Source organism: Pezoporus occidentalis, unplaced genomic scaffold (assembly GCF_034315485.1).
Source record: "Pezoporus occidentalis ecotype Australia unplaced genomic scaffold, CSIRO_AGI_Poc_V1 ctg55, whole genome shotgun sequence".
Lineage (NCBI taxonomy): Eukaryota > Metazoa > Chordata > Aves > Psittaciformes > Psittacidae > Pezoporus > Pezoporus occidentalis.
This window is the reverse complement of record NW_026915888.1, coordinates 120,415-144,158: the sequence shown is the minus strand read 5'-3', so window position 1 is coordinate 144,158 and position 23,744 is coordinate 120,415. Positions and strand designations below refer to the sequence as shown.

Here is a 23,744-nt window from a genome sequence, read left to right as displayed (position 1 = left end):
GAAAATAGAGCCTAGAATTAACTCTAGAATTAACTATGTCAAAGAAGATTCCAGAATCCCTTCAGATGAAATTTCTAGGTGTATATAGGAAAAGATAGGCATAGGGTGATACTGTCAACTGCTTAACCAGGACATCAGCAGCAGCTGAGACACACTGTGGGAGAACAGAAGTGCAGAAAGCACATAGTAATGGAAGGTGTGTACAGCCTCTGTGGAGACAGAGCAAATATAACCTGAGGAGTGGGGCTAAGGATGGATTTTTAGGTATCATTAGTGATTGCTTCACAAAGCTCTTGAGACCCAGCCCCGCAAAGGGGATGCAGCCCTCACCTTCCTAAGCAGTGCAGTTAACTGTTGCCATTGAAGAATACCCATTAACACTGACCACAGCATGCTCATGTTTGATGTCCTGACAAGAGCAACAAAGCCTGTAATACTTCTGCAGTGTACACTTCCAGAAAGGATGAATACATAAGAAGAAAGAATTTGCACGAGAAGAATGAAATGTACACCTAAAAAAGAACTTCATTGCAGGTAGCATTAAAGACAGTGTATTGAAGTCCCAGAGCAAGCATCCACCAAACAAGTTCAGACAGAGCAAATGAAAGTCAGCACTGCTGAACAGCAAGGCAAGGGAGGGCTGTTGGAGGCATCCTACCAAAGGAAAACTGAAAGGGCCATAAACTGGCAGATTAAAGATAAAATCACAATAAGGCATGCCAAAAGAGAGTCTGAGGAATAACTTGCAGAAAGCATAAAAACTAATTATAAAACCTTTCTGAAATACATCATGACCTGAAAACTCATCAGGGTATCGGTAAGGCCAACAGATTATGCAGGTTTAAAGGAGAACTCAGAGACAGTACTGTAACAGCAAAATTAAATGAGGTTCTTCAAACCATGCCCACCTCAGAGAACCTGGAGGAGGCCCCTGTAGAAGAGCTCTTCCCATCTAAGGTTGAACTGAAGTGTCTGCATCAGACTGAAAAATCAGAAGAGGAGGTCATAGCATAAAATCTACAATAAAGAGGCTACAGGACTTCATCCTGACAAAACTAAGACATGAAACCATCTAGCTACTGCATGTGTCATGGTTTGCTCAAAACTGCTTCAGAACCAAAGGACTGATTGCAAATGAAAAGGCATAGCCAGGTTCTAAAAGGAGCTCCCCAAGCAGCCTTGGGTACAAAGACCAATAAGCCAGACAGACAATGGGGATACAGCTTCATACAATACACATTTCAGTTTTGGAACCCCTTGCCATAGGAAAGGGTCTACTAAGAAAACAGGAGGCCACTAATGCTGCAACACCAGACAAACACTCGCTACTGGCCGGTTTTGAAGACAGAATAAGGACTTACATGGACATCTGGCCCAATGCAGTATGGCTCATGTGACTGCCTTTCCCTCATCTTGATCACCTCCATTTTTTTTATGGTTTTTTTTTTTATGTTTTTGTGCTTTTCCTGATATTTTTCTCCTCTGCTCTCTCTGAGGCTGCAACTACCAATAAAACAATTTAATATTGCCTGAACTGAAGAACAAGAACGTTCCCTCTGCCTGTTCCTTAGACTAGGGCTCCAGTTACCATAAACTTTTCACCAATCTCCAAGCAGCACAAAAGAACTTAAAATACTCACATGCATTCTAAAGAATACACCCACGGTTAGATAATAACTGTAGAAACATAAAAAGTTAGCAGGTGTAGACTGTTGATAACATTTTATGTTGGAAAACAAAAAAAGCACCTCTACTATTGGGCAAAAGCTAAAATAAAAGTCCCTGCTTTCTCACAGAAATAGAAATGAAGCTCCAACCTCTTTGCAGCAACTAGATAGAAGTGGAACACAACGTACACTGAGTCAAAGGGAGCCTGTATAAAGGATGCAGCCCCTGAAAATAAGAGAGCATGGGAAATAAATGCAAAGAAACATAAATCAGCCTGTAAATCCTTCAGAACTACTAGAAATCAGATTACATACCATATGTCAGTGGGCTAGTATATTCACACCAGTAGAGCTGGGTTAGTGCCACCACACATTCTGGTAAGTTTACAAGTAGCATGTGTTTATTTGGACAATACTATTACCACAAAAGATATTAAGGAAGTTCTTCAGGAGGCGGTTTCCATACTTTACATGTCTTCTATAAAACAACGAGGCTTTCTTGTTTAAAGTTGCCTATAAATCTCATGAGATAGAACTAAACAGACATTATAAATTTATACTACTAGGCAGAGAGAGAAAAAAAAGAAATTAAAAACATTTGTAGCACTTGAGCCAGCAACAACGCTTACAAACTTCTTAAAGGCAACTCTTCAAATATAGTTACCAGAACTACAAACCAGGAATCTGGACCAGAGGAAATACTGTAGTAAGAAAACCAATTATCTCCCCTTATAAATGGACAAAAATGTTAGTTTTCAAAAGGAATTATCAGATCATAGAATCATAGAATAGTTAGGGTTGGAAAGGACCTTAAGATCATCCAGTTCCAACCCCCCTGCCATGGGCAGGGACACCTCACACTAAACCATCTCACCCAAGGCCTCCTCCAACCTGGTCTTGAACACTGCCAGGGATGGAGCATTCACAACCTCCCTGGGCAACCCATTCCAGTGCCTCAGCACCCTCACAGGAAAGAATTTCCTCCTTATATCCAATCTAAACTTCCCCTGTTTAAGTTTTAACCCGTTACCCCTTGTCCTGTCACTGCAGTCCCTAATGAAGAGTCCCTCCCCAGCATCCCTATAGGCCCCCTTCAGATACTGGAAGGCTGCTATGAGGTCTCCACGCAGCCTTTTCTTCTCCAGGCTGAACAGCCCCAACTTCCTCAGCCTGGCTTCATACAGGAGGTGCTCCAGTCCCCTGATCATCCTTGTGGCCTCCTCTGGACTTGTTCCAACAGTTCCATGTCCTTTTTTTGTTGAGGACACTGGAACTGCACACAATGCTTCAGGTGAGGTCTATTGTATGAACTCCACCACCCAAACCAAGGTCAGGTATTGCAATGATGTCTCAAAATCCTGCCTAGAGGAAATATCCAGCACAGGGCAAAACTTGGCTGCTCTGTGCCTTTGAGGGCACCCCAAATGAGGATGCCCATTGGTGACATGGTAGGGCCTGACAGTGAAACCTCCCTCATCCAGAAAACAGAGTTTCCAATCAACTCATGTGTATCCCAGACCAGACAGATGAACACACTGGTGTCAGGACATTGCCATGTGACTGCTGAGCCACTGAGCTTCACAATGAACTTCCAACATCGCTGAAAAACTCCAAAGGAGGTCAACAAAGTCCTCACTTCTCCCTTTTAAATTTGCTGCTAACTACGCGATCGAGATAGCACAGTTCAGGAGGATCAGGGAATGAACGCACAGGGAACTGCCAAATGGAAGCTAACGCTGACAGAAAACTAAAATGCAGAAGCATTAAACCAACCTACACATCTTACAACGTCCTTAATTAGCTGCGTGCTGACTACTGCAACCAGTTCAATGAAGGTTTCCTCTCACTGCACAGCCAAAGTCAGCCAGCACCAAAATAAATAAATAAATAAAAGGATGTTTGAGTATGGGATAAAAAAAGACAAGACAGATGGCATTATTATTTTGTTACACAAGTCAGTGGCAAAGCCGCATTGAAAACACTGGATTCAGGATGCAAATGTAACCAAAGTGAAACACTTCCAAAGCAGTTGAATAGGAATGACCAGGACCTCAAAACCACTCATTTTAGCAGGGAGACTGAATACATTAAATATTTGGTTTAATGTGAATGAGAAAGAGGAAAACAATTAATGGTGCAATAAGGAATACCTGAAAGTCATCATTTCACAGTAAAGACAAAGAGAGGAGCAATTAGATTAAAACAAGATTTCCCCTGCCTCCCTCTGCCTAAAACAAATCACAGAGTAACTCCACAGCTTTCAGTCTCCAGCTAACATCTTATAGCAAATTAAAGACCTTCAACACAAACAGTGAGGAGCCACAGAAGCTCCAGGGTGCCCCAGAAAGAACAGAAGCAGGTCTGGACTTCTTGGTCCTGGACCCCTGCCAGACCTAAAGACTTTATTAAATGAAAATGCCCAGAGGATCCTAAAGAGGAAAATCTCTTTTGGTTTATTTGTTTAACTAGTGATACTAGTTCGTATTTACAGGTTGAGTTTGTACTGGTAGCTTTTTGTTTTTACAAGTCTATGTTCCAGCTGACCCTGGTTTCACGTACTTACACCTACTGTGACAGTTTTACAACCTGTTGTAGCTGCCCCACGCAAAACAGCCAAAGCCATGCTGCTCTTTTGGTAACACCATCAGGTTTCATTGCTCTCCTTCAACAGGTTTCAGATTCTATTTAGGTACCTCATCTCTATGGTAACTGCCAACCCTACGGAGCCTCACAGCACCGTGGCGAAGGAAAACAATCCTCCGTCCCTCACTGGGGAAACAGGATGCAGGAAAACGATGACTTGCCCAAGGACCTGCAGGAGCTCTGTGGAAGAAATGGGAAACCAGATGTCCTGAAGGCCAAGGCCAGAGCGTGAACCACAAGACACTCTTTGCTCTCCTACCAGCAAAACCTCATGCTCCAAGTGGCTGTCAGCATCAGTCACTTCCATCCACACCACAGTTCTCAGTTTACAAAGCAGGAGCTTTAAGGGAGAAGTCATTACATTCTCTGTGCCTTTACTACTCTCCTGAAAGAGCTGGTCAGCGTACAGCCCTCTCTTCTAGCTGTTTACCACCAGCAGGTTCACCAGCCCAGGGCCAGTGGCTGCAGCACAGTTTGGAGCTTAACACAATTAGACTTTCATGGGATTCATCTGAACCCTGGGGAAGCAGGAATTTCACAAAGCTATAAAGGTCGCTTTAAGAAGTTTTCCAGATTTTATCATTTTTCACACAGTCTGCAGTTCTCCTTCCTGGCTTTTGAAAAACGGCACACAGCTGTGCTTTGGATCAGGGCTGTGACTTTTGGCAGCAGGCAGAGGAGGCCCAATGTGAGGCTGGGGCAGGCAGCATCACCCCGAGCCACCCTGCCTTTCTTGTCACTGAGGAGGGACCGGTCCCCCTCACCTGCAGTGCTGCAGGCTCCCGCTGTACCACAGCACTTCTGAACTACTAAATACCAACCTGGATCTGCTCTCCTGAATAGGATCAACGTCAAAAATGAACACACGCATGAAAGGCAATGGGGAAGATACAGGAGAAAAATCTAATGAATGTTGGATGTCCCCCCATTTCAGGGCAGGTTTTCTTTCTTGTATTTTCTACTTGAAGTTTTTGTTTTGTTACTTTCAGTCTGTTCTGGTGTTATCCAGGCTCCTACCGATTCTCAGCATCTTATTTTCACATCCAACTTCACTCCAGATTCTGAACATATTTTCTGCCTTTTCCAAAGAGCTCACAGGGCTTCTTGTAGTTGCAGAACAGATGGCACAACACTTAGATTTGCTTTAGTAAACGGACAAATGTGATTGCTTTGTTCTTCTCCCCTCGCATCTGTGCTCAGTGGAGGTCTGCCTCTGTGAGCAGGCAGCCAAGGACAGGGATGCTGCAGCCATCAGATAGCAGTGGGGCAGGACCAGGCACTTGCCGAATCTCCTGGAGCCAAACCAGCTCTAGGGCAGCATGGGTGGGCACAGACACAGCATCTCCCAGTCAGCAGCACAAGAACCAAATGCAAACGGTCACCTTCCCCCAGGATCTGCAGGACAAACCTTTGGAAACATTAAAGCGCAAAGGGAGGTAGGGAAAATGAGAAGCACAAAAGAACACGATACACTGGCTCCCTTAGAAGAGCCTGAGGACAAGCACTGTCATTTTTAGCCATATTTCAACTTCTGAAGCAGCCTTCCATCAGTCAGAATTACAGTATGTGGAAAGAACCTGTTCCGTCTTGGAAAGCCAGAGGCCACTTAGTCTCATGACAGGAGACTGTGATCAGACCCAGCTTCCTGCAGAGAGCACGGGGCAGTGGGAATTAACCCTTGTCCTGCCAAGCACTCTCCTGTGGTGGCATACACACAGAGCAAGTCATCCCTGAAGGTTTTAACTGGTGATGGATGAAACAGTCTTTAAAAATGCTTATACAGAGGTCTCCACTCATTCTTCAAGTGGGCTCTCGTATGCCCACGAAGAACAGACATACAGGGCCCACAGTGGCATCTCCAGAGGTGTTCCTCACTTAGTGGTCCAGATTTCTTCTGGGCACAAGTGCCTCATAAGCAAGAAGATGATGGTGAATTCGTACTTCAAAATGATCACATCAGTAACCAGGAATGCGTTTGAAAGAGGTCTAAGCTATGAGAACATTTCATGTCACCCCTGCTTTGGGAAGTACTTCAGCCCACTTCAATTCACTAAGGAATTTTCAGATACCCATTTTTGTTTTCCATTTGGGGTAATACCCATTTAGAAATGTGGTAAATCACCACAAGAAGGAGATGCAATTTTTCAACCCATGGGGACAATCCCTGGGAAGGAAGAGAGGAAATACAAGGAAGGTAAATTAGCTTTGGGAAAAAACACAGCACATGAAGAAAGGGATTTCAAAAATAGCCGTGTGCTCCCAGAGCTCAGACTCCTCCTGGTTTTACACTGGGCTTGTGATCCTCAAGGTGCTGCATCTGGGACATCTTCACTGTATCAGCCACCATTAATACAGACACAGTTTTAAATGCACTAATGCATCCTTAGTTATAAACACATCAGTATGTGCAGGGGAACCAAGTGATTTTAGCATGAACCAACTTGTTCATCCACTCACTAACTTCTGCATTCACAAGCGTATTGTCTTTGTACAACCGGTCACTGCAGGTAATGACACTTAACCCCAACTCTGACAGCAACAATCTTTGGTAGCTACTTCCTCCCTGGGCTGAAGAAGGGGAAGAGAGGAGAGCAGAGTTGTGAAGGTCACTATTTAATATCCATTTTTTTAAGGATTTTCTTACAGAGTTTCCACTGAATTTTAATAGTTTATTGCAGGAAAAGAAAAGGTCACTTTAGTCCAATCTCACAGGAATTGAAAACTACTTTTTTTCATGTCTTGCAGAGATTTTTAAAAATTAGCATGACTCTTGATACTTAATTGCATTTTTAAATATTTCAAGAATAACTTCAGCTTTCTTGCAGGCAGCTTCTGAAGTGAATCACATGATTATGCAAAGCACAACCACTATTTTGGTGCCAAAAATACAGCTCAGCAGAGAGAGGTATAAATACTGGCCAAACCTCGGAAAATAAGGGTTACAGAGGCAGATAACAGAACTCTCCTTTCAGCAGCTATTCAAATTTCCTTCCTTTCAACCTTCCTTGGAAAGGAATCAATTAAGAAACAAACATTTCTGCAGCTTCTGCACCATCCTTTTTATTGCTCCTGTCTCATGGGGGAAATTAAATCGCCCCTTAAAAATCCTCCTTAATGTTTCCTTTCAGAATGCAAAGTGACTTGCTATGGCCAGAGCTGTTGATGCTCAGCTCTGTACCCCAAGTCACAGGCCTATAAAATGCAAAGCCTTGAGAACTACAGATCCAGGTAGCAGCAGCTGGTCTTTGGGACTCTGTTCTCCAAGACCTGCTTGTGGCTCTGCAGCGATGATGATACTTGGCATAGGAGAAAGATGTGCACAGACAGAGGGTTTTCCCATCTTACAAGTGATTCATAGGGGAAAAATTGCTGAAAGATCCATTTACTTTCAAATTCCTTTTTGCTCTCTGCCAAGGCAAACTTGGGCATTTGTACGTTTTGGTTCAGTGCTTATAGAAGTTTTATAGAGGGCTAAAATTAACATGCAGGGACTCTTAACTCGTTCAAAAAGAGCTGAAATATAACTAAATATTTGGATGAAAAAAAAAGTAAGTAAACTTGCTTTTCAAACAGGACCTAATCTTTCCTCAGTGAAGCACACACGCAGATTGCTGGCACGTGCATGCAATTCTAAAACAACAGCCAGGGGATGAAATTAGGAGGCCCCTGTGGATTTAATGGAAATAAAATATCATCAAATTAGAATATCAGTATCACAGAGCAGCTTTGCAGTGTAAATACATATACAGATCAGCACAGAGATCTGTATACATGTGATCACACTGTCTAATGTGCCTACAATGCTTTTTTAAAGCATTTGATTCATATGGAAAACGTGTGGATAGAGAAGCCTAGAAAGAGACTCCCCCATCTGCCACCTTTTCCTCCAGTAACTCCTGTCTCACCTACGAGTCATGCTGAACGTGCAACCCTTCCTGGCAAAGAAGGGATCAACCTTGCTCTTGCTGGAAATGCCTAAACCAGAATAGCCAACATTCTTACTATTCAAGACACACAGCTGTAGCAAAGACTGGGGACACTGCGCTTAGAAAAGCACATCCCTTCAGGCAGTACACACCTATGGGTATCCGCTCACATTCTACTGCTACACGGAAAAAGATGAGCGACATAATTGCTGAGGTTTTTCCATTTGTTCTCCACTAATCTGTTTTGCATCTTTTTAGTTGAGCAATACAGATAAGAGCTAGGCCCTTCCGGGAGAGCTAATGCTCATTAATAATACACACATTAACAATGCAATTTGTTCTTTCTCTTTCTTTTGACCCAAGTGTAAGGAACTGTGCACTGAAAAAAATATATATAGCTATTAATATTTTTGTCTTTTTGTGCATTTCAGACAGCCCAATGTGCCTCCCTTACACACCCCATTTAGGGATGCATAGCATCAAATCAAAACAGGTCATGTTCTTCTCATCTATTATTAACTAAGAATTTTCTGTACAGATCTGAGTATATGTTTACTCTGTAAAAACTACACATTGCAAGTTACAGTGAAGAGCAATACTGGACACCTACGTAAACAGAGCAAAAAACAGGGAGAACTTTGCAAAGCAAATGAGCAAATGCTAAATAGAGCCTATTATATTGCTCTCTGTTGCAGCGGAAAAGGGAGAATAAATACTGACCATGCAGCATTATTATTTATTTTTACTGCAGTAGCTCAGGAGTAAAGAGTTGGGCATCGCAGGAACGTACAACCCACAAACTGCTTATGATCAAACCACAGCCCTGCGCACTAGGACTAGATACAAAAACCAAACCAGGACTGGGGTAAACCTCAGGTAATCAGAAAGCGTTCTGATCTGCCAACACAAAGCAGCTGGAGATGTTGAGCTTGTGTAAGTGAAGCGTGGTTACCCAGGTGCACGTGGCAGAGCCTGCACTGCCCAGTTATGCAGGGCTACACAGCTCAGGCACCTGCCTCCTGCAGTCTGCATAGAGAATCCATCATAGAGGCATTTAGGTTGGACAAGACCTTTAAGATCATAGAGTCCAACCATAATATGCACGATCAGGACACAAAGCCCTGGAGGCTGACTCCATATGGGAGGCATATGTCAGGCTGAAGGCACAACCATGCAAGAAACGATGAAAAACAACACAGGTTACAACCGATTGCCAGGCATCAATTCAAATGTGACAAATGATCCCCGTGGGCAATGCTATTTCAAGAAGTGTCTACCTGGCAGGGCAGCAGCCGAGTACGGAATCATGGGCTGCCAGTCTGTGCTGTCCTGAAGTTGCACTTCCAGTGCTCATCCAACAACATAAAATAGAGCTGGGGTGGATAACACACATCTCTTGAAGTTCTAATAGGATTTAACTGTATTAATAATGACAACTCAATCACTGAGGCAGACTAGAAGGAGAGACAACAAACCAGGGTGTTTCCTAAGGTCAGCATCACTTCCCAGTTTGCAGGAGTCCCAATGCTCAGCACAGTGTAACCAACAGCATGCAGCCAGAGCAACTGCAGCCAGCAAACCTGCAGCATGCATCACCCTGTCTCATAAGCAGCAGTATATGTGTCCAATGACTTTAATACTGTGTATTGCAATCTTGTGCATAAATAAAGCCTATTATAGTGGGCAAAAGAAAGACTGGAGCAGTTTCTACAGATCAGTGTAGAGGAGAAGCATTAGATGAGCTTGAAGCTTTGAAGAAGTGCAAAGATACATGGTTCTCATTAGCTGATGAGGTTTGTGAGGTACAGAAAAGATATTTCTTTCATGCTACTGTGTGACTGAGTCAACGTTGTTCAAAACAAACAAACAAAACCCACACAAAGCCACAACCTATTTATGCAAAACTTCACAATCTCTGGACCTGACATGGACTTGTTCGCACCCGTTATTAGGAACAGAGAAACGACAAAAAAGTCAGCGTTCCTCCTCATTCACTCTGCAAACTTAAGTCTGAAAAAGCCAACACTAGAGCCTGGTGATGTTGCCATGATGGAAACAGCCTTTGTGTATTGATTACTATGAAGATCAGAAGTGAAGCTTCAGAGTAGGTAGAAGACAGGAATAAATTTGGCAGCTTATTTTTGTTAATGAAATTGTTTCATCTGCCTTCTAATGAAATAATGCTTTGGCAGAACAGCTGGCCAGAACTGGAAATTCTGGCAAATACTATAATACCCTCATATACTCATGAATCGGAACACTCTGGAATCTGAGACAACTCTTTCAATAAAGCAAAGACCAGCAAGTCAGGACAATGGAATCAAAAAGTGGAAAAATAAATCCTGGAATTTCTGTGTCCAGTGAACATCAACTGCTCACAATAAATTGCTTGTGAACGAGCTACAAAGTAAGGATTGCTGACAGAAATTATTTGGTGTGTAATTTTAATTAACAACTAAATTCCAGCAAGTCACGCTTTATTCCCAGGCAATTCAAACTAGGAAAAGGTGACATTCATAAAATAAATTACTCTCTATGAATTATTCACCCAGTTCTAATATCCTTTTCAGGATTTCCAATCTGCTCACTAAACCCTCCTGTGAAAAGTTCAATAATATTCATTAAAATAAACTTAACGCAAGTGAACCCTGAAGGAAAGCGTACAGGGATTGGTCATTACAACCAACCGTTCTGCATCTGAAATGCCTGTTCTGCACAAACGTAGCATGTGCTAGCTTACCTGCAGTTTAGAAGACGTATCAACACCTGGATCACAAGTGTGATCCTTCAAAAGAAACTAAAGGTATGGGGACATGACCGACTGACCAACTTCAAGACAATCACTGGCATACTTTAAAGACTCAGCCTCTCTCCCGACAGTACCTGGGTGTTGTAAATATCAAGATGAACCCCGCATCATAGACCTTTTCCCTTGCCACATGAGAGAACATACCTAAGGTAAGGTGAATAACAGGCTAAGGGTGTAAACTGAACACGTCCTGACCTTCCCCTTGTACTAAACCACCACCTGGGTCTGTCCTCCAGCAAGATCAGCCTCCTGAAATAGCAATTCCCTGGATCTATGCTGCCAGGATGCAATCACAGACCCTCTGGTGATTCATGAATGTAAATCCTACAATGGAGTCACACAAACCAAGTATATCCACTGACCTTTGCTTGGGGAAAGCAGTACAGTGATGAATGAAGAGGAACTGGAGCTGCCACTATCTGTATTACTCACCACGGAGAGTTCACTTCTCCCCTATTAGTAAATATGAAAATATGTAGTTTCATCGGCAGCCAAATAGCCAGGCTGTGGTCCTCAGAGGATAATCTGGCAGTCATTGCTGCAAAGTTTCCCTATTTGGTTTGATATTAAGTTAAATAAGATGTCTCAGATCTCTCTCGTAACACTCATCTGGTGTGTTATCTCCCATGTACATTAGGAGGGCTGTTTTCCCAAAAACCTAATGTCTCATTGTAACTAGCATATGTCAGGGAATTGCAAATCAGCACATTACAGAGCACTGCTGTAGTCCCAGCTGAGAACAAAATACAGTACCAGAGAACAGGGCCATACATCAGCAAAGAAGATTCTGCTCTTCTGGGAAGCTGAATGAGTGCTGCTCTGGGCACACTGGGATCCCAGATGTGGGCAGCGCTGAAAGGAGACCCACAGTGCAAACCTCATATGGACATTCATTCCCAGAATCTTAGCCAGATTGTCACTTGGCAGTTTGAGCAAACCCATGGAAGTGTATAAAAACAGGATTGTGCATTACCTGAGGATAAACAAGACGGTCCCGTACAGATGGTGATGGACCCCAGAGCAACTTCTGTCTCTTCAGGTCCCCATGACAAAGGGGGAGGCCTGTGCTCGCAGAGGATTGACAAGTGACATTGCTCTGCTCAGTGCTTATGTGCAGAGGTGATGGAGAAACAGAGGAGAGGAGAGCAGAGAGGAAGGGTGACTCTTTGAAAGACTAGAAAGGGGCTCCCCATCCACTTCCTAAGACACGTTCTCAGCTAAATAAAACCATTTTCAATGTCTGAGTCTCTACAACTCTCAAAAACAAGTTGCTGTTTCTCAGTTTTTAAGGATAATCTAAATTTTATATAGACACTTCTGAGCAAATTTAGGATTTGGGCAGAGCAGGAGTGTTCTTCTCAGAGGGAAAATGGACCAAAACCTTCCAGCTAACCCTTATGCATCTACAGCTGTGTTCTCTCTTCTACGTCACCGCTCTGACCCTACACAGCCCCAGCCTCTGGTCTGCATCCAAGAAGCATGACTAACATGCTGAAGGAGTAATGTGATGACTCAAAACTCTGACAGTGACCTCTGAGGCATCCTGAACCCAGCACACTCTGACCTACCACCACTTCATGCACCTCTTGAACAAGGACAGGCAGCAGAGGCAGGCAGAGGAGCAAAAGGAAAGCAGGCCCCACAAGTTGTCGACCTGGTCCCTGCTGCTCTGTCCACTCCATGTCAGCCTAACAGCCCAGAAACCGTTTTCCTTGGAGTCTCAGCAGACCTGAAAAGCACTTAAGGTAAATCCTCTATTTGCTGTGAGCAGGAAGAAAGATGGAATGGCAAGACCCATGACTCAACACACCAAAAGGAGGAAAGAAAAGAGATGGAAAAGGCAGAATGGGAGTAGAAGCAGAACCTCCAGTAAGGAGCAAAAAGGTCCAACAGAAAAGAATCGAGCAGCGAGGAGGAGTGGTTTCCTATCCAGCTGCCACCAGTGAAATTTTAGAAACAAGAAATTTGTATGACAGGAAATACAAGCTGAAATACGAGCCAAGAACGTCATGCAAAGTTTCCTCCTCACCATATGTATACCTGTAATTATTTCTTATTATTATTATTTCTTTAAAGGAGAGGGAGAGCAAACCAAGCCCATGTCACTGTTCTCCAAGATCATTGCCTGGGTGCAGCAGTGCAACACATCCAGCAGGAATGACCCACGGCAAGTCAGCACTCGTGGAGTTCAACAGCTGCACGTTGTTTGAAAGATGAACAGAAGCAGACAAAATACATTTTGTGTTATTTTAATATCTACATATATAAATATATCTAGTAGGTAAAGGAAATGGAAATCCAAAGCACTAGCAGACTGCCAAAAGCAAAAACAACAATGGTATTGCTGTTGGATCCAAAGAAAATGGTTCATCTAACTTCTTCCAGGAACTTTGAAAGATAGTGATTGAAAGCAAAAGGAGAGGAAAAAAAATATATATATATATATAAAAAGAACAAAATCACCATATAAATTGAAACCACACATAGGATCCCATATATGTACCACATACTCCAGGTCATGGTATGCACCAACCCTGTAACTCACTGCTTCAGGTTTGCTCTCCCCACCAGAGAACAACTCCACTGCACCATGTAGATGCTGCTGCAACTGATTTAAAAACAGGGCTGTGGGCACCAATCATGAAAGGAGATCTCAAAATATGTGTAAGGGGGAAATCTGCATGAGGTGTTTCAGGCACTTGGAGTACATTGGAAAAATGTCATGGCTTAGCAGGCTTCCTACCAGATAAAGAGGCATCACAATCCAAAGCTGGAAGGGCGAGCAGAATAAGCAGAGGTAAATGCATCAACTTGTGCCACAAAGCTGATGCACATAGATTAAAAAGCTCATTAAACTCATCTGGAACAGGCATTTGTTCATAATAACTTAATCCTACCCAGCAGATGAACATACAGCAACTACACTCCCTTCACTGACATAGAAGACCATTCTGGCGGAGACTTGATACGCTCTAACTAATCCCTGGCAACTTCACAATTTTAGTGAGGTTTGATCATTTTTGGAGGCTCTTCAAATAAACAATCCTCCAGCATTGTTAAAGAAACCTTAAGGCTACTACACCAAGTAAATAAATCGTCATCTTTACGGGCAAAAAGCAATAACTCACAGCTTCAAAGTGGGATGACTTTATGTCTGCTACTAATCTCCATGTACCTGCAACTGGGGCACTTGGCTTTGGCCAAAAAACAGACTAATGGGAAAACAGATGTCAACTGCAGTGATAAAGCACTTATTCCTGACACGCAGAAAGGACCCAATCTCATCTACATACAGTGCAACCCACTGCAGTACAACCCCAGCTCCTGCTCCACAGCTGTGTTTCCTCAAGGAAGAGGAGAAGGATCAAGAATGTGAACAGGCAGAATTCCTGTTGGTAGAGAGGCAATAAAAACAATATTGTACAGTCTGTGAATTCAGACTGATAACCTAAACTTTTGCCACCACATTTCTTCTCCTTGCACCACCAAAATTACATGAACTTGGAGGTAGTTATAAATTGACCTTTACAAAACCAGGATTTGTTTTCTTTATATGTACAGAGCTCTACCATCCTACGATACGTGAATTCTGCAGCCTTTGCACTTTAAGGGACATTAATTCAAATGAATACAGTAGCAAACCACTACTATATACTACACTTTGTTTTTACAGATGTAAATAGTTTTCAAATTGAAAGATAAAATAATGCAAACCTAGGCAGAAGAATTAGGTATGCAGGCAAAGCCGATGTACAGGTATGAAATACTAAGCAGGACTGGCACGCTGACAGGACATTGCTATTCTCTAGGGAAAACTAACATTATAAGAGGGTAGAGCGTGCAGCTTGAGAACATCTGAGTGCTCAACACGGTTTCCTGTTTACATAAATTAATAGAAGATTAGTCTTTTCCAAGGTTTCAGTTCAGCAAGTGACGTGTAAATTCCATGTGACTCACAAACCCTTTGCATGTGACCCAAGTGCATAGGATTTTCCATCCCAGGTCAGAACTTGGGTCCAGCATTTTCCTGTAGCAGTGATTTCTGGGAAGGGGGATAGAAACCCTAAGTCACTGCAATCTGTTTTTCAATCCACCCTTCTAAAGACATGTGGGACTGGTAACTTCGTTTTATGGGAGCAAGCCTGGGAAAAATGTGGACCAGATGGAAATATACAGCTATTATGAACCATCCTGAGAAACACTTATTGTCTTCTCAGTCTGAAGCCAATGTCCCTGCACAGCAGTTGGTATTTCTCCTGCAGCATGGTAAATGACCTTATCCACTCCATTCCCAATGTAGGGAATAAAAGTGGAAGGGCTCCTTTAGAGATGGCAAATAGTCTACCATTACAAGATGGTAAGAAAGATAGTATGCAAAATCCTACCATGTTGGGAACTGCATCTAGGGTCTGTATTCCCCAAGGAAAATATTCACATCCACCTCTGCTGAATTTTCAAGCCTCATGCATGCCACAAAGCCCAAGAAGATCAGAAAATCCTCGTGGCTTCGTTTTCCGCTGAGGCCAAGCGCTATTTACTATGAACTGCCCCACTGCCAGAGTGGAAAAGGCACGCTCCCAGCAAGGACAGGTACCACACTTGCTAAACTCTAATTGGAAGAATCTTCCGTTTTAGCTGGCCTTGCAACCTCTTCACACACAGTCCAAACACTTCTCGCGGGAAAGCTGGCAAAAGCCCCAGGGAACTGCAGAATGATGAATTTTGCTTGGACAAGAGCGATTGCCAGAGTTAATTATGAGCCATTATTTAGACATATTGGTGAGGAAGACATAACAATCCTCAATACTCAGACTTATTATCAGGCCTGCCAAATTCATGCCTCTGGGTACAACACTGCACGTAGACCAAGAAATTTCTTCAGAAATTGGCACTGATGAGATTTTATGAATAAGCAAAACATCCCATTAGCAAGGGGTCTCTGAACATCCATTAATCAGAGCAGCAATAAAAGCATAGGATGGAGCAGCCTACATAGTCACTCCTCCCCCTGTCCCAATGACATGGATCGTGAGAAACGGATTTTCAGCCACAAAGAGATCCAAGGATGTTGATAGCTTGGGAATAGGTTGAATTTTTGCACTGTTAACTAAAGGGACGAGAGAAATGAATTTACACATTGCCAAGAAATGGAACCAAATTTAATTTCCCATCTTCGGCTTTTTTGTGTCTTCTCAACTTCTTGCAAATCGGTCATTATGCCAAGAAAATATCTTAAAAATATCCCAAGGAACACAAATCCCATACTGATAAAGCAAATGGTGAGTAAGAGAAACAAATCATTTTCTCCAGTATCTGAAAAGCTTCAATGTCAACTAACAGAAGACGGGAGAAGTAGTTTGATATAGCATGATAAGAAACTAAGGAAGGTTAATCCATGGAGAACAATGGGATATTTGGACAATATAATACAGGAAAGCTACTGAGAACTACATTGGGCAGAAGTTCTTCCCTGTGAAGGTGCTGAGGCACTGGCACAGGGTGCCCAGAGAAGCTGTGGCTGCCCCATCCCTGGCAGTGTTCAAGGCCAGGTTGGACACAGGGGCTTGGAGCAAGCTGCTCTAGTGGAAGGTGTCCCTGCCTGTGGCAAGGGGTTGCATGAGCTTTACAGTCCCTTTCAACCCAAATCACTCTGGGATTCTGTAATAGCACTGCACTTCAGAGCTTTTTTTCATATCATTTGGTTATTACACATCATGCCTCCTTCAAGCTCGCTGCAAAGATGCCATCTACTTGTTTAGTCTCAATTCAACATGGAACTCCAATCTGAATACAACATTTCCAAGTTATAATTCAAGGTGACAGAAACACTGTAGTTGCTGAAAAGTGACAGACAGTAAAACCAGTAGTTTATCTTACACAACCACAGTCTCTTCTATCCAGTGAAGTCTTTTTCCTACCACTATAAAGTTCAAGCAATTCATGCTTAGAGGAAAGAACTCATTTCACAATTTTATCACTGTTGTTATGATACCAGCAGAGGTTTCTTTTAAAGCATACTCTGGCAGGAGCATAACTCCCTGTGATTCTCTCCTTGCGTTTAGAACAAAACTACTCTAGCTGTTGTGGTTGCAAAGAAATGTTTGAATCTTAACTCAATCTTAGTAGCTCAGAGGAGGCGGCAGATACAAATCCAAACATGATGAGAAATTAAACAACGAATCTGAGGATTTTGAACCAAATCTCATTTTCTGAGCAATTGGATTTAGTTCATGAACCTCCCTCTACACTCTATGGGCTGTCTGTTTCCTAACGTTCTGCTGACAGCTCATGCAGGCTAAGACTGAGCAGGTTTAAAATGGGCTCCTTAGGTCTTCATTTCACTATGAAGCTCAGCTCAGGCTTCTCAACATTCTGGGGAGGAGGGAGGCTGCAGTTACAGGTTGGTCTGGGGGGGTTGCAACCTCTCCGTCAAGCTCTTGCTGCCTCAGCAATACTATTATTCAATTCAGTTATTTTAAAGCACGTAGCCTACACAGAGTAGCCTGCAATCAAACCTTTGATTCGGAGGTGATACACCTAAATTGAGTACAGGAGGACTTCAGGATGGATCAGCAGTTCAGAGATTCCCTCCACTGCTTTACACATTTGAGAGTACAACCGAAGCATCTTTCTAGTTCTGTACATCGAACTACGTTACAAAATAAACTCAAACGTACTCTGAAATTCGTGTTGTAGTTTGTATCCAACTTCTGCATATTCTTGTCTATTTATATGGAATTGTTGCATATTTTAAGGCTTTACATAAGTTGAGACTCTAGAAATGGTGAGAGCTGATCTAGGAAACTGGTATTCTCCTACAGTTTGTATACATTCAATTCAGAACCTCTTATCCAAAGCTCCTCTGAATTATTATTAACAGCTTTCATAGGATGCTGAAAACACACAGATCATTTTACAAATAACACAAAAAACATTCTCTGTCCTGAAAAGTTTGCCATGGACTGAGTTAAGTTGAAGTCAGATTTCACAATCACCTTCTCAATTTGAGAATATAAATGCAATATGCACTCATTTAAACAAAATGGCTCAGAAGTCAGCTAAAGACACGTTTACCTGAATGAAGCTGGCATTTATCTGACAATCTTGGTGTGTATAAAACTTACTTACAGCAAATAAAAGCCCCGCAGAGCTTGAAAATATAAAGCTTCAAACATTCAGCGTTATAAAATTGCTCTGCAGTCGTTCTCGACACGATCAGTGGCACACTCACCAGCTCCATTTCGCACCCAGCTCTGGGAACTGACCCTCCCATCTCCCTTAATTTGTTCTTGGCTTCTGACTTGGCAAACCCTTGGCCTATTGCTACTCTCTCGAGCACTGACACGCTTCCCCAGCGCCGCGTTCAGGCCTCAGTGGTTTCCAACCACATACGAACACATTCACAAATGCTCCCGGGAAATTCCCTCTGATGTTTCGAGGTAGCTCTCTGAGCTACTCCAGCCATGACATAGCGATTCCTTTTCCTATTCTCATACCAGACTTTTACATTCTGTATGCTCCAGTCAAACCAAAGGCTTTTTATTTTTCCTCACTTTAAATAAGGTCTGTTTAGAATCATAGAATAGTTTGGGTTGGAAAGGACCTTAAGATCATCCAGTTCCAACCCCCCATGCCATGGGAAGGGACACCTCACACTAAACCATCTCACCCAAGGCTTCGTCCAACCTGGTCTTAAACACACATCAGTGCCCTGTCACTGACTCGGCAGCCTAGATCGAGAAAGCCATGATGGAACCACAGGCTACAACTAGCAGTTTAAACTGTGCAGAGCATTTGCATCCTGCCTGCAGCTCACCCGGAAAAGCCACCAAATGTACAACAGTTAAGACTGCATTAAAAAGTCTTTATGAAGCCTTTCCACTACTTGATGAAGACTGCTTTATTTTTTGTAATATAACCTAAAGAAGGTCTTTAGGCATACATACAGGTAGGATGCTGAAATAAAAGCTGAATTGGCAGCTGACCACAATTTCTCCAGGAAAAAAACAACCAAATTAAATATCATTAAAGCAAACGAGCTGATGAGTGGATGCTGCAGGTCAGAGATGGCATTACATGGGATTTCCACAAATTGTTCAAATTTGGTTCTTCGTGAAGTAAGGCCACAGACAGTACCTTAATCAGGTAGATGGACTGGTGGAGAATCACATGTGCTTCTAAACATACAGGAGAACAGGATGAGCACTTCAAGGAAAGAGGACTACCAAATCCTTTGAACTCAATATAAAAATGCCATCCTTCATGTAAGGAAAAGATCCTCAGTCCTATATACCATGCCCAAATTCATACCAACAGACTACTAAAAAGTATACCAGTCTGTTGTACATGTATTCAAACACATTTCATTTGGGTACTCCCCAGCAGACGAAGGGAGAATTCAGCATTTTGTGGCTGCTCTCGGCATCCACTCCCAGAGCCAGAAGGTGTTTCTATGGGATGTCAAGAGGAAATCAGTATTTGGAAAGGGAAGTCTACCATTACCGCTTTAAAGCCTGTTTGGTCCTTCTGAATGAGAATGTCATGCTCATGGAGCTGCTAGGCAGGAGAGGATAAGGAAAGGAACATCTTTTCCTGAGGACCTTCTAGTATGCCTTTCTGAAGATACCAAAGGAAGAGCTCTCCCATCCATCTTCCACAGCTGTCATTGCTGACACTCCTGGGGGCTACTGCTCTGGTTTAAGTGTCAACTGCAGTCAAAGCAATCAAATCCAGAGTGGCCAGATATGACTTATGATCCCTGACAGTTTTTATTCATTTACGTGAAAGTATGTAAGTAAAAAAGAAGTCAGAAAAAAACCATCCCTGCATACACGGATATGCCTTAAGCACCAGCCAAAACCCCGAGACAGGCAGGACCCCATTTATCTGGAGAACCTGACAGCAACTCCTGACATGTAAAGCCGGACCTTCTAATCTAGCCAATTTGTAAACCTACAGGAATTCATTCCAATGCTACACGGCGAGCACGCTCCAGCAGAAAATCAATTCCAACGAGCAGAGGACTGCAAAGAGCACAGAATACTTATTTCAGTGTTTGGGAAGGCCTATGGTGACTGATTTAGGTTTACCATTATTATCAATATATTTCCTAATGTGTGCATTTAAAAAACTTCTTCCCAGGGAAACAGGGGCAAGGTGACACAGAAATAACCTTCCTGCTCATAGGTTCGATGGTTTTAGTACCTTTGAGAACATCTTCAAAACAGGTCACAGACCCCAGTGGGTGATGGACTGCAGAGTGAAAAAGACTTTTCCAGTGCATTCACAAACCCCCACAATTTTAGACACAAAGTCCAGCTCTTACCCTACAGCTCCATTCCATCCACTCTAAAGGGTTTTTATACTGGCAACACTTATTAGTGCTTTTAAAAAAACTGTATTTCCTATGTCTCATTTATGGGAGAGATCCAAGTATGAAGCCATTCCGTTCTCCCACCATCAAGTCAGGTTTTGCTGCTTAACAAATCACTATTTCTAAGCACTCCAAAATTTACAAGGAAATCTTGGGCTTAAAACAGGACAGATGAGACCTGCAGATCCCCAAACTCCAGATCTCGACAGCAATCAAGATCCTAAAGCAGAGTGGATTCTCCTCTTGAGCTCACAAAGTGAACTGAAACACTTACATTCAAGAGCAGATTGTTTTCTCTACCTCATTATATATTTAAACAACACACTATGGCAGGACATTCTGCATATTGTCCATTCGCAGCAAACCAACGAGAACTTGGGAAAAATCCTACCACATCCCAAATATTTGCCGACAGGCTGAGAAGTGCCACTCTCCATTGATGGGCTCTTATAAAGCACAGCTCTGGGAGGTCTGACAGATCACGGTGTCAGGGAGAAACTCCCGCTGCAAGGACCTTGGCTGCAGGGTCAAGCACTGAGCAGCTCTGAGCCGTGTTCGGCAGCCAGTGATGGGAGCACACCCTGCAGATGACACTGAAGGAACTCTCTGCAACCCTTACTGATTATTCAGATCGCTTCAGATCATTGGAAGAACAGTATCAACCAGAGTGCTTGCTCCTCCTGTTCCCACTGGGACCGGAATATGGTACAGAAGGAATCTAATAGACTCCCAGACCTAAAATCAATCTCTCCTTACTTGCAATCTATTGTCTTTTTAATTGTAGGCAACTGTGCATTTACTCTCCTGGTTTTGCCAAAAGCCTCACAGGATCAACTTTCAGTTCCTGTTATAAACACATACGATGATATTCATACAGCGGGCTTTTAAGAAGAATTTAATTAAAGCAGTAATCACAGTATGCAAACAACAACTTGAAAATACAACAGAAAAAGCACGTTTAGGGTGAAGGAACACAGAGATTGTGAATAAGTTTAAAAAAATTATTTTTTTATTCTTTGTTTTAACATGATCCTGTAACTGGGGGGGGGGGGGGGGGGGTGGAGCAGGACTGAGCTTTAAATTGGTTTTAATGCAACACATCACCAGGAGGATTTTAACACAGCAAATGAGAGCAGAAGCCCTGGGGTTCATCCCAACAGCTGACTGGATCAGAGGTTAGAGAGGACATTATGAGACCACATAAGCGTTTGTCCTTCGATATGTGGGACATCTCTGATACCAGGTTCTGCCCAAATGCTCTGCAAAATGACTGTTTACAGTGATGATACCTATAAGATGTGTTTATAATGCAATGAAAAGTTGTTTTTTTCAGTTCTGCAAGGGGATTAGTGGATTTCACACTGTGCCACCAAAGCAGAGAACTCTTAATCTTTCCATTTCTTTTGCAACCAAATGATAACAGTTTAAGGGTATTTTTTCCTTTAAGCTTTGCTTGAGTACTGGAATATCTTACGCACATGAAGTTGGCTCAGGTCTGTGACTTCTGTTAACCCATGCAAACTGCATACTTTAAAAGAACATTTAATTACAATAATACCAGCACACCACAATAGTATTTTCTGTTGGAATTTTGATCAGTTATTTTTCACACTCACTTAGTGACAAGGTTGCAGCACAAAGAGCTCCATCAGATACACCTGCCAAGGCACAACAAACTGAGAACAACATTAAACATCCTGTTTATAGCACTCACTATATGTTTATGGAGCCCAAATGCCACAGTATCCTTTCTCCCACATCCTTCCCCATGAAGTTAGGTAAGCGTTAAGCGCAGCTGGCTTGTCTGGAACTGAAACGTGCCTTTTTCTATGGCAGCTTATCTTAAATTTAAGCTTTCAACCTTAAGGGGTAAATAGCGTGAGGCTGTGAATCACATGGAAGATTTACGATGGACTATTTGGAAAAGCGTGAGGCAAGAAGCATTCTGACAGAAAGATTATTCAGGTCACTGGGACAACTCATTGTATATGCCCTGGAATTTACAATGCCGCTCATTTACTATACTGTACGTATACGTTAACAGGTACATTATATTCTTACATCATAATTCCGGCACATGCACATTATAAACACTTTTATATTCAATTAACATCTTTATACTGAGAAAAGAAGATACCTTTTCCTAAGGGCCAGCAACCTTATCTCTTTCTTCCCATGTCATCTCCAGTACTGATGCATGAAACCACCACAGTCTCAAACCACTCTGTAAAATGAGCTGCCTTCCACAAAGCGCAAATACCCTCCAGAGTTTTTAATTCTCCTCATACCTCCTACCTGCTGACCACACAAAACACTCTCATTCCTCAGTACCACTTCAATCTCATCCGAGTGGATTTTAAGAACAATGGTTTTCATCAGATCTTTACCTCGATATCAGGCGAGCAAGAGGACCATGTGAGGGTGCCACCTGAAAAGGCATGTTACTGTTAATGTGAGAATGCTGGAGAATTGACATACTCTCCTCTGCCTCCCAGGCCTATTTCCAATCAGCTCCACTCAACTTTAGCATAGAGAGACCATCTGCAGGAAGAGAAGAAATTTTGTTCCATATTTTTTCCATTAACAACCATGGGATTTCAGAGTGCTTCACTTCCTCAAATCAGGTCCAATGTCAACATTCATACCTTTGGAGAGTAAGGAAATTCCTCTGGCCTGCCCCATGCTACTCAAGTGTTGTGCTGTGAGGCTAGCAATCCACCTAAAGTCACAAATCAAGGTGATAACCCTTCAGGGAGCTCTACCAATAGCTCTGACCGCTGTTAAAAGAGCATGTACCTACTGGTAAACCAGCTGTGAAAAAGAAGTTCTTCAGCAAAATTACTTTCTAAATGCTTTGCAAAAAATTTATGACCATTTCCAGCTGTTTTCCAAAAGCTGCAGTAATGAAGAAATGAATTACAAAAGATTCTTATCTCCCCCTTCTTTTGCGCTTGAATTTGCTAATTATCCATAGCCCAAGAGGCAGCCAACTAACAAAGAAGTAAATCTCTTGGCTTGAAAGGACACCAGCCGGTAGCTATTACTGCATGCTCATTTTCATTCTTTGCAGCTTCCCATGATGTTTGACAACATTTCCTTTGTGTATTTATTCTTTGCTATTTCTCAACAATGAGTTACCTGTAAGGAGAATGGATGCCACTCCTATTTCATCTTCTCTTTCTGTTAAATTCTTGCAATGCACAGAGTCTGCAAAACCAACCCAGCTCTGGAAGCAGCAGGTTTCAGTTACTGCAGCTTCTGAATGAGCAGCAAACTCATAATGACTTGTGGGTTCACGTCTACAAGACAGAGCTCTATCCTCCAGC

General features: G+C 42.6%; 1 protein-coding gene across 2 annotated transcripts in view; it reads right to left on the bottom strand.

The window, feature by feature from the left end:
- The window catches only part of LOC134173689 (A disintegrin and metalloproteinase with thrombospondin motifs 2-like), a 176,055-nt gene that overhangs the window by 120,482 nt on the left and 31,829 nt on the right, over positions 1-23,744 (bottom strand). The window contains exon 1 of one of the 2 annotated variants that reach the window (XM_062637963.1): positions 4,231-4,332. The exons of the other annotated variant lie outside the window; for it this stretch is intronic. Coding sequence (XP_062493947.1) covers positions 4,231-4,290 — 60 coding nt within the window. The 5' untranslated portion in view covers positions 4,291-4,332. Of the gene's footprint in view, positions 1-4,230; positions 4,333-23,744 lie in introns of those variants that run through there. 2 annotated transcript variants of the gene reach the window in all.